The sequence below is a fragment of the Carassius auratus genome, chromosome 20, assembly GCF_003368295.1.
Source record: "Carassius auratus strain Wakin chromosome 20, ASM336829v1, whole genome shotgun sequence".
Classification (NCBI taxonomy): Eukaryota; Metazoa; Chordata; class Actinopteri; order Cypriniformes; family Cyprinidae; genus Carassius; species Carassius auratus.
The window spans coordinates 14,218,953-14,233,288 of record NC_039262.1 but is presented as its reverse complement, the minus strand read 5'-3'; the positions used below and the strand labels follow the sequence as shown (position 1 = coordinate 14,233,288).

General features: G+C 44.4%; 1 protein-coding gene across 1 annotated transcript in view; it reads right to left on the bottom strand.

The window, feature by feature from the left end:
- Positions 1–14,336, bottom strand: part of LOC113037938 (midasin-like) — a 38,703-nt gene that overhangs the window by 24,010 nt on the left and 357 nt on the right. The window contains 24 exon segments of the mRNA XM_026195252.1: positions 46–162; positions 803–962; positions 1,360–1,624; positions 1,709–1,972; positions 2,313–2,402; positions 2,494–2,682; positions 2,783–2,890; positions 2,984–3,181; positions 9,102–9,225; positions 9,338–9,554; positions 9,686–9,883; positions 10,918–11,068; positions 11,070–11,176; positions 11,383–11,395; positions 11,397–11,513; positions 11,666–11,721; positions 11,724–11,804; positions 11,960–12,092; positions 12,223–12,361; positions 12,671–12,809; positions 13,236–13,370; positions 13,939–13,989; positions 13,992–14,079; positions 14,170–14,316. Of these exon segments, the coding sequence (XP_026051037.1) occupies positions 46–162; positions 803–962; positions 1,360–1,624; positions 1,709–1,972; positions 2,313–2,402; positions 2,494–2,682; positions 2,783–2,890; positions 2,984–3,181; positions 9,102–9,225; positions 9,338–9,554; positions 9,686–9,883; positions 10,918–11,068; positions 11,070–11,176; positions 11,383–11,395; positions 11,397–11,513; positions 11,666–11,721; positions 11,724–11,804; positions 11,960–12,092; positions 12,223–12,361; positions 12,671–12,809; positions 13,236–13,370; positions 13,939–13,989; positions 13,992–14,079; positions 14,170–14,316 (3,287 nt within the window).

Genomic DNA, 14,336 nt, shown 5'->3' with positions numbered 1-14,336 from the left:
AAACGGTTCAGCAGGATGTGATGGTGGTTCAGGATTTGCTTGTACCTGAAGTTAGGGTGGGGTGTGATGGTGGGTGTGGTTCCATCAATGATCCCTCGTTCATTAATGGTTAATGACCCGCCAGGCTCCAGAAGGGCATTCAGTCGATCCAACACTGAAGGGCTGTAACACGAATAGTGAGTTATTTTATTACATGTCTACCTGGAATACATTATTTACACTAGTTGTATAACTCTAAACAAAAAAAACAATACCGTATTTTCCGGACTATAAGTCGCACCTGAGTATAAATCGCATCAGTCCAAAAATACGTCATGACAAGGAAAAAACATAAGTCGCACTGGAATATGATCGCATTTATTTAGAACCAAGAACCAAGAGAAAACATTACCATCTCCAGCTGCGAGAGGGCGCTCTGAGCAGCATAGAGTGCCCTCTCGTGGCTGTAGACGGTAATATTTTCTCCTGGTTCAGTTCTCTTGGTTCATGTCAAATTCATTTTGATAAATAAGTCGCACCTGACTATTAGTCGCAGGACCAGCCAAACTATGAAAAAAAGTGTGACTTATAGTCCAGAAAATACGGTATATCACGACCAAATCACCATGTTTTATTTTTCAGTAATAAGTGTTGATGAGATTGTTATATCAGTGCAGATCATCCAACATATATCAGTTACAGCAGTGTCTAGAAGTCAGTGACTTTTTGTGTTATTAATGTGTCACTGAATCATTTACTCAACCAATTCATTAAAACACAGACTTGACTACAAGTCATTATTACTTTTTTACAATCATCTGACCTGCAGAAGTTGACATTGTCCATGAGCAACCAGTCTCCAGCCTGCAGCGCCTGAACTAACATCCCATCCAGCCACTCAAAGCCCCCATGAGTCCAGCCGTCCTGCATTTGGGCCAACCGCTCCTTCAGTAGAGTGAAGTCCATCTGCAGCTTTGACATGTCTGCAGGAGACAATCAGAGATTTTATGACACTCAAACACTCAAAATTTAAACAAGGCTAAAAAAAAAAAGTAAGGATTTATTTTATCTTATTTTAATTAACCGTCATAATATATATATATATATATATATATATATATATATATATATATATATATATATATATATATATATATATATATAAATAAATATATATATATATATATATATATATATTATAACATGTATTACTTAATATACTAAAAATAAATATGTAAAAAAAAAAAAAAATTTCAACCCATTCTCATTCTCCCAACTCAATCTTCCTCAAATTCAAATCCAAATGTCTCAGAAAACCAATTGGTTAAGTTGAAAAGCATACAGAAGACAAATACTGTCTGCTGTAGTGCAGTGTCTTACCTGTTAAGACCTTGAGTTTAGTGTTGAGTTTGTGTAGCAGAACAATGATGACCTCCAGTTTGTTTAAGGCCTCAAACGTGACCATGCCCTCTGTGGTATCCAGACCCTCCTCTCTCAGCCAGCGGCGGAAAGTGCTCCACGTGCTCAACAGAAACTCAGTGTCCTGCACCGCCCCGTCCAATGACATCAGACCTCGTCTGGTCACCATGGCCACCACATAGTCCATGCTCTCCAAGACCTGCTGCCATGGCCGTATGATGTCCACCTAAAAACAATCACAAGTTATCACAATCCCAATAATCCCACCAAATTAGTGAAATATTTAACTTGTCTGTCATTTCCAAGTGACCTGCTCAAAACCACCCAGCAGCTCCGTTGTGTCCATGGCGCTGTTCATGGCCATGACCCTCAGTCTGTGTCCCGTTAACAGCGCAAGCAGATGCACTAGACTGCTCTTTCCACTCGCAGTGGGACCCACCAGTATGACCATCCACCCCATCTCCACACACTTCATCAGGGCTTCCAGAGGGTGCAAAGAATGATGGGTAATCGACAAAGGAGGATCCAGAGCAATAGGTGCCCCTCCACTACGCTGCAGGACTGAGTAACCCAACTGTATGTGTGTGAAACAGAGGAAGAAATATTATCAAACACCAATGTTTATTCATGTTAAAGACTTTTATTATACATACAATTTATTATAGAGTACAGATTAAGGATTACATTTAAAAATAAGGATTAAAACTATTAAAATATGATATAATATCATTTACAATATTTTGTTACATTATATATATATATATATATATATATATATATATATATATATATATATATATATATATATATATATATATATATATATATATATATTCACACAAGATTAAAAACCAATAAAATCAAAAATTATATTATACTAACCAATTATATTATATTATATTATTCTGACCAACCTGTAAGTTCAAAGGGGTGATATGGAACTGTCTGGAGCCCATATAAGGTTCAAAGTCTTCTCCAAACACCTTCCTAAACACTGCTAACACCTGAGGATAGAACACGTATTAGTGATCAACGGCTTTATCTTCATATCTCCAGGTTATGAGAGATAAATGGTAATTAAATTAGCATTGTTACCTGGGCCTTGTCTGCCTCGGTCCTCATGCGGTCAGCGTACACAAGTCCAACATGCTGGCCAGGGTTGAAGAAGCCTGGCGATTGGTCGGTCTGCATCAGCTGGCACCAACGGAACAGGTCACGGAGATTAAACTCCCATGGTCCTCCTATCTGGCCCCATTTCCGTTCAACTGTCACTTCTTGGACAAGCTTAGGAAACAGGAAATCACGATATATGGGGAGGTGTCAAATAAAAGAGCTTGAGCAACAGAAAAACACCTGACAGTGAAGTTAAGCATCGCCCACTTACCCGGCTACTAAACTGCACCATTTTTGAAATGATCGCATTGTCAATGTTAGGAAAGATGGAGTCACCAATGAACTGCATGTCTTCATTGGTTAGTGCATCCACATAAACCTGAATGAGGAAAATACAGAACGCAGATCCATATCCTCAATCAAATGTGTATTTTTTTTTTCAGAAAAAATACAGAAAATGATTCAATCTTACCTGCGTGAATCTGTTTAGGAAGGACTTGGGAAGGCCTTTGCGTCCTCCTCCCTGTGTGAAAGGGTTTTGGCAGCCAAAGATCTTGGTCTTCCCATGCTGAACGTGGAAGCGCATGCCCAGCTCAGGGATGTAGATCTCAGCACGATGGTCAAAGCAAGCATTCAGACCTTCCAGCACTGACTGAGAGGCCAGATTCAGCTGGAGAGATAAGAGGAAAAAAAACAACAATCATTAAAGCTACTCAACTAAAATAAAGAGATATTTCAGAGTTCTTTTTCTAACTTCGCTCGGTGTTTCACTATGGGAATCGCTTTGGGCGTGACCAGACCAACTACGGAAGCTCCTATGCCACCACGTCTGTCTTTGACAGACAGGTCGACCTGAGATCAGGCTCCACCCCCACCTATATTACTCAGGTCGACCCCTACGAAGTCATTCTCGCTTTCTTCCCGTGAGGGACTACAAGCTCTCTCAGCAAGTCCGAACTTTTCGCTGATTTCGCTTAACTGTTCAACTGGCGGGCCGTCATTGGAGTACGCTACCGAACGCGACATCAGTGGATTGGATTGGTACTGTGTTGAGTGTCACACCGAATAGTGTCCGCGTCAAGGCGAGCTATTCTGTTCAGATTATCGCGTGTTATCACGACGATAGGATTTTCAGTGGTGTCAAGCCACCATAGGCTTTACGCGTCAGGGCGAGCCGCGAAAAGGGCTAACTACCCTGTGAACCATTAATCGGACTAACGTGTTACGACGAGTCTTCGAATCACTCCTTCTCTCTCCAGCCGTCATGTCGACAGTCATTACCCCCGCCAAAGGGAATGAGTCGAAGAAGGAACCCGCACCCCGCCCGTGTCCATCATCATGTGGAGCAACCGTCTCGGGCAGGGATCCCCATCCCATGTGCATTGTGTGCATGGGCGCCAAGCACGCTCAAACGTCGCTTGCGGACCCACAAACGTGCGTTCACTGTGCGTCATTGCCGGTTAAAATTTTGGAGAGAAGGCTGAGAGTGGCGGTGGCTAGTCAGCAGGACCCATGTCTGGCTGGAACCATCGCGAAAACTAAGGCTAACGATCATCAGCGAGCTACTACGACGAGCTGGGCTGAGATGATGGAAGCCGAATCCCCGGATATGCCTCCTCTGTTCGATGGCCTTCTCGCACACGAGGATGAGGAGCCGGGAGACGAGGACGCAGAGGGCGATGCTAACTCTGACCTCCTCGACTTGGACATTGACGAAGAGGAGGAGGAAGACAACTCTCTCTTCCCTGTCCAGCAGTCTAGACCTCCTAGCGCGACTGACACTGGCTCGCAGGCAGACAGTAACCTGCACGAGGTATGCAAGCGAGCCGCGGCAAAACTGGGCCTAGCGTGGCCCGCGGCCCAGGATTCAGAGGGAGCAGAGAGGGACCTTTATGACGGGAAAAGGCTACCGCCTGCTCTAACCACAACGAGACAACTCCTACCCGCCGTGCCGGCGTGCATGAAGGAGATGTCCCGCCATTGGGGTAGCCCCTTTAAGAGCAAGCTCCCGACCAAGGGATGCTCTAAACTTGAGATCCAAGGAATGGGAGAGCTGGGGCTGGCCGGACCCCCAGCGATAGAGTCTTCAGTGGCCTATCACCTCCATCCATATCGTCGATCTATTTCTGCCTCTTCTCAAATTTCGCTGCCGAACAAGATGGAGCGCCTGACCGCGTCCATCTATCAGAGGATGTACAAGTATGCGGCGCAGTCAGTGTGCTCGCTGAACGCGGTGACTTTACTGTCAGCGTACCAGGCGGAGATTTTGGAGGAGATGGGGCGACAATTAGATACAGGAGTGCCGAACCCAGCTCTCTGGGACGAGATATGTGTGGTAAACGACCTAATTCTCCGCTCTTCTCGTGGCGCGGTTCAGGGCTGTGGCCGTGTTATGGGCTTGGCCGTTTCAGGTGAGAGAGCGTTATGGCTGAACCTGTCTGGTTTAGGCGACGCTCAAAAAGCTGAGGTGATGGACGCTGCGTTCGACCCAACTAAGGGCCTTTTCGGACCAGCTCTCGAGAAAATGAGAGAAACCAGCACCCTCAGGAAACAGGAGGACGAGGCTTTTAACCTCTGTTTACCGCGCAAGCAAACACCGCGACCACCCTCTCAGCCAGCACGGCAAGGTTTTGCAGCAGCCGCTGCGGCGAGAGGAAGGCAGACGGGAGCTAGGAGTGTGAGACCGCCTCCCAGCGGACAGCAAGTGGGCTATCGTCCGAGATCTGATGGCTCCGGACCCGGGGGGAAACATTCATTTGCGGCCGCGGCGGCGAGAAACCGCCCACCCCACCCCGAGGATCGGAAGAAGAAGCGTGCGACCTGACACGCGAATGTTCCCCGTCACTTCTCTCTCCGCCCGCAAAGAGAAAGAGGGGGTCCAGCCCTGTTGTTCTCAGTTCAGTAAGGGCTCCAGCTATAAGCAATCAAGTTCAAAACGTTCTCAAGTGTCACCAAGCACTTACACTGGGTTTTCAAACGCCCATCAGTTCAGGGGAATGTTTAATAAAAAATGCATTATCGCATCCAGGCCACAGGCTGAGGGCGACGTGCTCCCCCAACTCATTAAACACAATAAATGTTTCACTATCGCAGCCAGGCAGTCAGCCGAGGGCGATAGATTGCAAAAAAATCCAAACATTGAGATGTGTATCCCTAGCCTCTCCGCTGGAGGGAGCGCGCGCACCTCCAGAAGGGGTCAGCGCGGAGACGGTAATGACGTCATCAAAACGCGCCGGCGTTGGGGAAGTATACAGGGGACCTCTCTCGGCTCGCATACTCAGTTGGCGCGCATGCGCAGCTCATCCGTGGGTTGTAAACACGATTTCACGGGGATACAGGCTTCAATTTGCCATGAAACCACCCAGATTCAATGGTATAATAGCCTCAGCGGCCGAGGGAGAGTCAGCTCGCGTCCTGACGGCCGAGATAGACTGTCTCTTAGAAAAACGAGCCATCAGAGTAGTGCCAAAGGAAGTGAGCTGTCAGGGCTTTTATTCCCGTTACTTTGTGATCCCAAAGAAGGGGAGCATATCTCTGCGTCCAATTCTAGATCTCCGTGTGTTAAACAAGCACCTACGGAAATATTCATTCAAAATGTTGACACACAAGACACTTTGTCGATCCATCCGCCAGAACGACTGGTTTGTGACGATCGATCTGTCAGACGCGTATTTTCACATAGATATTTACCCGTCTCACAGGAAGTATCTCAGGTTTGCTTTTCGAGGCACTGCTTACGAATTTCAGACAATGCCCTTTGGTCTGTGTCTAGCACCAAGAGTATTCAGCAAATGTGTGGAAGCAGCACTTTTCCCATTGAGAAACAGGGGGATAAGAATACTGTCGTACATAGACGATTATCTGATTTGCGCCTCGTCGAAAGAGCAAGCAATCAAAGACGCAGATATGGTGTTATTGCATCTCAACAGCTTGGGATTCAGAATAAACATGGAAAAGAGCCGCTTAGAGCCAGCTCAGCACGCAGAATATCTGGGGCTCAGTATAAACTCCCTCTCTTATCGAGTCACTCTGACAGAGAGGAGGATCGCGTCATTCACTCAATGTCTCTCCCGTTTTCAGACGGGGAAAGTTGTCCCGTTCAGACTGTGCCTGCGAATGCTGGGCTTAATGGCTTCAGTGATATCTGTAGTACGACTGGGACTACTAATAATGAGAGACTTTCAGCGCTGGGTCGCGCATCTGCGTCTGTGTTCTCGGCGTCATCTCAACCGACAGGTGAGAGTGACGTATGCGTGCGTCAGAGCGCTCAGACGTTGGAAAAGCCCCGCGACCCTCAGATCGGGGATTCCCCTGGGGGCAGTGTCGTCGAGAGTCACTATGACGACGGACGCATCATTAAAGGGCTGGGGAGCGACTCTAATGGGCAGAACTGTGAACGGCGTTTGGCCCCCTCAGCTAATTCACAAACACATAAATTACTTGGAATTGTTGGCAGTGTTTCTAGCGCTGAAACATTTTCTGAGCTTCATCAGGGGTCAGCATGTTTTAGTGAAAACAGACAATTCCACAGTGGTTGCTTATATCAACCGACAGGGAGGCACACGCTCTCTTCAGCTGCACCAGCTGGCAAAAGAGCTGATTGTGTGGTGCGACATAAGTCTTTTATCCATCAGGGCAACCCATGTTCCAGGGATATTGAACAGGGGGGCAGACTTGTTGTCCAGAGGAAATCCCCTGTACGGAGAGTGGAAGCTTCATCCCCAGGTGGTGAAGCAGATATGGCAGAGATATGGCCAGGCGGTCGTAGATCTCTTCGCCTCGCAGGAAAACGCCCAATGTCCTCTGTACTTCTCTCTGGCAGACGGAAATGCACCATTGGGTGTGGATGCTTTAGCCCACCAATGGCCAAATGTCCTGCTGTATGCATTTCCCCCTCTGAGCCTGATTTCACCCACTCTAGCCAGGGTGAGGGAAATGGGATTGTCGCTGATACTGATAGCCCCACGTTGGCCTTCCAGACCTTGGGTGGCCGAGATTGTTCAACTACTGTCGGGTCAGCCGTGGCCCCTCCCTCCCCGGAGGGACCTCCTGTCACAAGCGGGGGGGGAAATCTACCATCCTCACCCAGACAGGATAGCTCTCTGGGCCTGGCCCGTGAAAGGTGGAATTTAAGTGCAGCAGGTCTGCCCCCATCGGTCATACACACTATACAGAGTGCAAGAGCCTCTTCCACTCGTTCACTGTATAGTAATAAGTGGCGAGTCTTTGATGAATGGTGTGGACGGATTCATATTGTCCCTTTTCAATGTTCAGTGAGGGACATTTTATGTTTCCTGCAGGATCTGCTAGATGAAGGGAAAGCTTTTTCTACAATAAAGGTATACTTAGCGGCTATATCTGCTTGTCATGTGGGTTTTGGTGACAAGACAGCAGGTCAGCACCCTTTAATAAGTCGATTTATGAAGGGGGCACGACGTAAGAGGCCAGGGGCCAGGCGAATGGTCCCATTGTGGGATTTGTCTACAGTCTTAGAGGCCCTTTCTCAACACCCTTTTGAGCCATTGGAAGCTATAGGGTTAAAGTTTCTCTCGCTCAAGACAGCACTACTGTTAGCGCTGGTGTCAGCTAAGAGGGTGAGTGACTTACAGGCACTGTCGGTCAGCCCATCTTGTCTGCAGTTTTCTGCAGGGTTTACAAGGGTTTCCTTTCGCCCTAACCCGGCTTTCGTACCTAAAGTAGTGGATTCGTCATATAGATGTCAAACTACAGATCTTGCAGCTTTTCACCCTCCTCCGTTCTCTTCTCCAGAGGAGGGGAGGTTGAATGCCTTGTGTCCTGTACGAGCACTTCGTGTGTACGTAGAAAGGACAGCAGGTTTCAGGAAAAATGACCAACTGTTCGTGTCATGGGCTACTCCTCACAAGGGGAAGCCATTGTCACGTCAGCGACTGTCCCACTGGATTGTAGAAGCTATTTCCTTAGCATATGCATGCAGAGGTTCCCAACCTCCCGAGGGCTTAAGGGCCCACTCAACTAGGGGCATGGCGACATCATGGGCCTTACTCAGAGGTGTTTCGGTCCAGGAGATCTGTGCTGCAGCAAGCTGGGCCACACCGCACACTTTTGTGCGATTTTATAGACTGAACGTGTCTGAGCCATCCTTAGCTCATGCAGTGTTAGGAGTCAGCACGTCAAGTCCCATATGATTGGTATAGCGTATGTTGCAATCCGGGAGTGGTCTATATCTCCCATAGTGAAACACCGAGCGAAGTTAGAAAAAGAACGATGGGTTACTTAACGTAATCCCAGGTTCTTTGATAACAGAGTGAGGTGTTTCACCAACACTTCCCTCCTTGCATAGGAACGGGAAGAAATCTCTCTTAATGACTTCGTAGGGGTCGACCTGAGTAATATAGGTGGGGGTGGAGCCTGATCTCAGGTCGACCTGTCTGTCAAAGACAGACGTGGTGGCATAGGAGCTTCCGTAGTTGGTCTGGTCACGCCCAAAGCGATTCCCATAGTGAAACACCTCACTCTGTTATCAAAGAACCTGGGATTACGTTAAGTAACCCATCGTTATCAACTCTATATAAAAAATAAGACCGAAACACATTTCCATTTATCTTTACCTCATCTAGGACGATCCAATGTCCAGCCTTCAGCCCAGCAAGAAGAGGACCGTCCCGCCATGCAAACTCTCCTCCTTTCCCACCTTCCACTGGCAGGTCTGTCCCAAAGAGATCCGTTAACATCCTGCACAGAGAGGACAAAACAGCACGATGAATTAAAAACACCGGTCAAAAATGGTTGTCATTGCATTGGTAGAGTTTAGATTGTGTTCAACAAAGCAATGCTGAAGAAAAACTGACATACAGTTTGTTCAGACAGGTTGATCCTGACAAGATGGTTCCCAGAGGCCTTGGCAAGGGCAGCGACCAGGCTGGTTTTGCCCACTCCAGGTGAGCCCTCCAGAAGTATGGGTCTTTGAAGCTTCAGTGCCCGTAATATCCTCTGAGCATTCACTGCAGTGGTGCCCGCACTCAAAGCGTAGTGCGACAGACTCCTGCCCTCACTCTCAGAACCTGTGGGTGGATCAGACTATATGTAGCAAACAGAATCCGAAAGTCCCACCTGGGGAACCATTTGATAACAATAACTGCTAACAACACCCAGTTTACATATATTAACTTTTACATGTTAATAGATTCCTCACCTGCAGCGATGTAGAAGGGGTCAATGCCGAAGAAGTCTTCACCCCACTGGGGCTCTCGGGGGACATTAGTGTCGTAGACTCTGAGCGCATCCCTCATCTCCTCATCTAGCTCTGTAATTCTGCTCAGTCTCTTCTCCAGGTATTCCATACTCAATTTCCGTGCCACCAGGGCATTCTCTGCTGCCGACACTGTGGTTCCTGGTACCATAAAAAAATAAAAATAATAATGAGGTCATTAAGAAGGATTTATATTTTCTTTTTTTTTTTTATAATTGTTTTTTATTATGCAAATACAAAGAAAACAGAGAGATTGTACAATAATCAACCTGGTTTTCCAGCCAAGTTCATTCAAATGTTTACCAGTACTTAACAATAACCTCTATACAATAGGGGAAAAAAAATAAAATAAAAAAAAATTAGATTTAACACAAGGAACACTCCCCTTCGCCTTATACATACATCTCTCTTTTCTTTTTCCTTTTCTCTTTTCTCTTTTATTAGACAAAAGACAACAGACAAGACAAATCAGACAACTATTTAGACATTCCAGATAAGTTACAACACACAGGACAAGTCACACTAACATTAATAGTAATAAGGATTTATATTTTCTTAAGTAGCATGGTTAAGGGATATTTGTTCTGTAAAATGAAAAAAATCTAAGTACTGTTGAAAGGTTTGGGGTAAGTAGGATTTCCATTTTTTTTTTATTTTTTTTTTAATTAATACTTAATAATTAAGCATGCATTAAACTGAGCAAAATACATGCACAATAACAACATTTATAATGTGACAAAAGTTTCTATTTCACAAAACTTCATTTTTTGACTTTCCATTTATAATAGAATCCTAAAAACGTTTTCGACAAAAATATTAAGCAGCACAATATTTTCAATATTGATAAAATTATGTTTTTTCAGCACACAATCAGCATATCAAAATGATTTCTGAAAGATCATGTTAAGACTATTTACAGCTGTTGAAATTCAGCTTTGCAACAACAGAAATAAACTGCATTATATATATTTTTTAATAAAGTTTAAATTGTAATAATGTCTCACAATATGATTGTTTTTACTGTATTTTGATCAAATAAATGCAGCCTTTTAAGCTTAGGAGACTTCATTAAAAATATCTTATTGATCCCAGAAATGCTGGTGTATCTTACTAATTTTGGGGGTAAATGGGTACCAAAACATGATAAATGCAGTTTGCACTCGCTTTTCTCCCACCTGAGCCGATTCCGTCCACATACACAAGGCACGCAGCATGAATAAAGGCTGTTACGGTGTCCAATCGCAGGTCCCATTCGGGCTCCTCCTCGTCCAGCTCCCCCATGGTCATGAAGCCGTCCTCGTCCCGCTCACATACGGTGTTCATGAAAGTTCACCCATGACAGAATGTCTCGCACGCTTAGAATACACCGCCGGCCAAACTCCTGATTGGTCAGCCAGTCGATGAAGTCCAGCATGAGCTCTGCTATGTCTTTACCTGAGATGGGAAGAGCAATGATGAGACTAGAACCGAGCAGGAGACTAACTAACCAAGGACAACAAACATGAATTACATGTAGTTTAGTGGTAATCATACAAAGCTACTGACTGTAGAATCCAGCTATCGGCCAATCAGATTCAAGTACTTCAAAGGGTGTGAAACAAGGCTTTTTAGAAGTGATTGCTCTGTGCAGAGTGATTCACCTTGGTGGTCATTGCTGGTCCAGAGAGAGTCCAGGCCTTAGATTGTGTTGGATGATCTGCATTAGATCATTACGACTGTTGCTCTGGGGGCACCAAATCTCTGTGAACCTGTTCCTGAGTGCTGGAGACAGCTGTACACATGCAAACACATCAGTGCCACTGGTTGCTTGTTTCATCCACGCAAACACAATCCACTTGTTTCACTATTAATATTAATCTTCAGAGAATATTAAAAAACCTCAACATAATGTTACTTAGCCATGCTAATTTTCCATGTACTGACCTCTTTCTTTCCAAAATCACCTCCGGGGTTCATGGTAGAGACAAGCCGGAACTTCTTCCGGCAATGATCAGCTCAACATCATCATCATCTCCGCTGCCTTTCTCTGCCAGCACCAATGATTTTTCAGTCCTCCAACACGCTGCACAGAACCAGTCACATAAACACTTTCAACAAGAGATGTGCCAATATTGATGATTTACAAAATTTCAAACAAACACGATATGAAAAACTTTTAAGTAAAATGTAAACACTGTTTATAAGCTGTCAGTGTGAGAAGATTGAGTTTAAATTCACACCTGTTGAGTCTCTCCAGCACAGAGTCATCTGCCAGCGAGATCTCATCCATTAGAAAAACCACCGTCCTGTTTCATCGCCAGCACCAGTGTCCATCATGCCATTCAAACAGACGGCCGTCCTCCGCATCAGCCTGAAACATAATACATTCATGTCAAATCAAAACCAGCAGTGATGAATAAGCTATAAGCTGGTGACAGTCTGATTATAGGACTGGGAAATGAGAGTTTTGTAAACTCAATCTTAAGAAATATGAGTATTACCTGTTGGGTTCCCGTGTGACGGACAGGTCGCAGGCCACCCAGAAAGTCAGACGTCTCCATATGCAAGTGACAGTTCACAGAGAAGAACTTCTGACCAACTAATGCAGCAAACAGCTGGCAGATGGTGGTTTTACCACAGCTGGAGTAAAGGGGAGGAACTTTTAATCCATTTCAGCTTCTTTTATCTGATAAATTAAGCTACTAAAAGTTTTAAAGGCAAATTTAGTTTCCTGTGTTGACATTTTCAATTGGTATTAGAGCAGTAATTCTCAACTTTAAGGCCCCCGACATTTAAAACAATATTTAAAAAACAAAAAAAAACAAAAAAAAAAACTCACTGTTAATCTGATAAATTACATTTTGTTACTTTTAAGATGTGTCAAAGGGAACTGATCAGATTTTCAAACCCTCTCACTGAGGTTCAAATAGGGACTGTATTACAGCTTACCCCGTGTCCCCAACAAGCAGAACAGACTCTCCAAAATGAAGCGCTCGTCCCACTAGCACAGCCAGTCTCCTCATGCCCTGGGTCCACACCACATGACCGAACTCTTCAGGGACACCCGCAATGCTGTCCACAAAAGGGCCTGCCAAGTGCCAAGCCATCAACAACCGTCAATATATAAAACTGAGCCAGCCAAAACAATCAATCTGGCCATTAGTAATAAAGTGAGCTAATCAGACTGATCTTTAGGTAAGCATCAGAATCAAGAATTTAACCTTTCATCTAAACTATTTTGCTATGTTAAATCATCTGTATAGATGGAAATAAACATCACAAGATACAATCGATAAACCTCACACTAAATACCTGCATCATATAAGGAACACGCGGGTAGTGGAGGTGGCTAAGATGCCTTAATAAGGGACTGTCATTAATCTGTGCAGTGCTACTGGTATTTGTTGATGTGATAATGCAATGGAACAACCAGGGAGAACAACATTAGTAATTGAAAGTCATCGACCTGATGTCAGAATTCGGTGTGCCTCTGTGTTTGTGCGCAAAAACTCACTGAACTGAGAGGTGACCTGAGCTTCAGAGAAAAGAGCATCTAAGTTCACAGTCCTTTTAAAGTGCTTCTCCAAAATGTTCTGGATGGTCAGCGCTTCCTCTGGCTTTCTGACACGGCCGGCCAACAGCATGTAGCCTGTGAGTGAACACCATGATTATTGCAATAATTTTCAAATATTACATCAAAGGTTTGGGATCAGTAAAACATCACTGATTCATTGATCAATTCCTTTCATTCAGCAAGGAGGCACTAATTGAATTTAAATAATAAAAAGCACTAAAAGTAACAGTAAAATCTTTTACATTGTTACCAAAGATTTCTACTTCAGATAAATGCTGGTGTTTTGAACTGAATCCTAAAAAAAAGTATCACGGTTTCCAGAAAACAATCACCACAATCAATAACAAGAAGAACCATTTCTTGAGTATTAAATGAGCATATTAAATTGATTTCTGAAGGATCAATGGCTGCTGAAAATTCAGCTTTGCCATCACAGGAATAAATTTCTTTTTTTTCTTTTTATAATTTTTAACTGTAATATTATTATTTCACAATATTACTGTTTTACTACTAAATAAATGCAACCTTCGTGCACATAACAGACACAAGATAAACATTTAAAATATCTTACAGATACCAAACCTTTGAACTGTAGTGGACATATTTATTTTTTTTTACTCCAAAAGTTTGTCATTGATTTTACCGTCATCAGCCAAATGTTGTAGCCAATCACGTGAGGTGTCATTCTGCTCTCCAGCCTATAGCGTTCAGCCCAGCGGAACAGGTCTCTTAGGGTAATGTACCCATGTTTCCCAGCAAACACACTGGATCCTCTACGCAAGGACTGATACAAATAATCACCATATCAAAAAAATATTCGTGAACTTCTCAAAATAGATTCTTATAAACTGATGCAACAAAATGAGATGCGCACCTGCAAGTTCTGCATGACTTTGATGAGTTTGGAGCAGTAGGATGGGGGCAAACTGCAGCGCTGATGGAGAATGTTCTCAAGCTCTACACTGGGCAGCTCATCAAAATGCAGCTCCACGAAACGGTTCCTAAACGCTCGGGACAGAACCTATATAAGAATGAAAGACA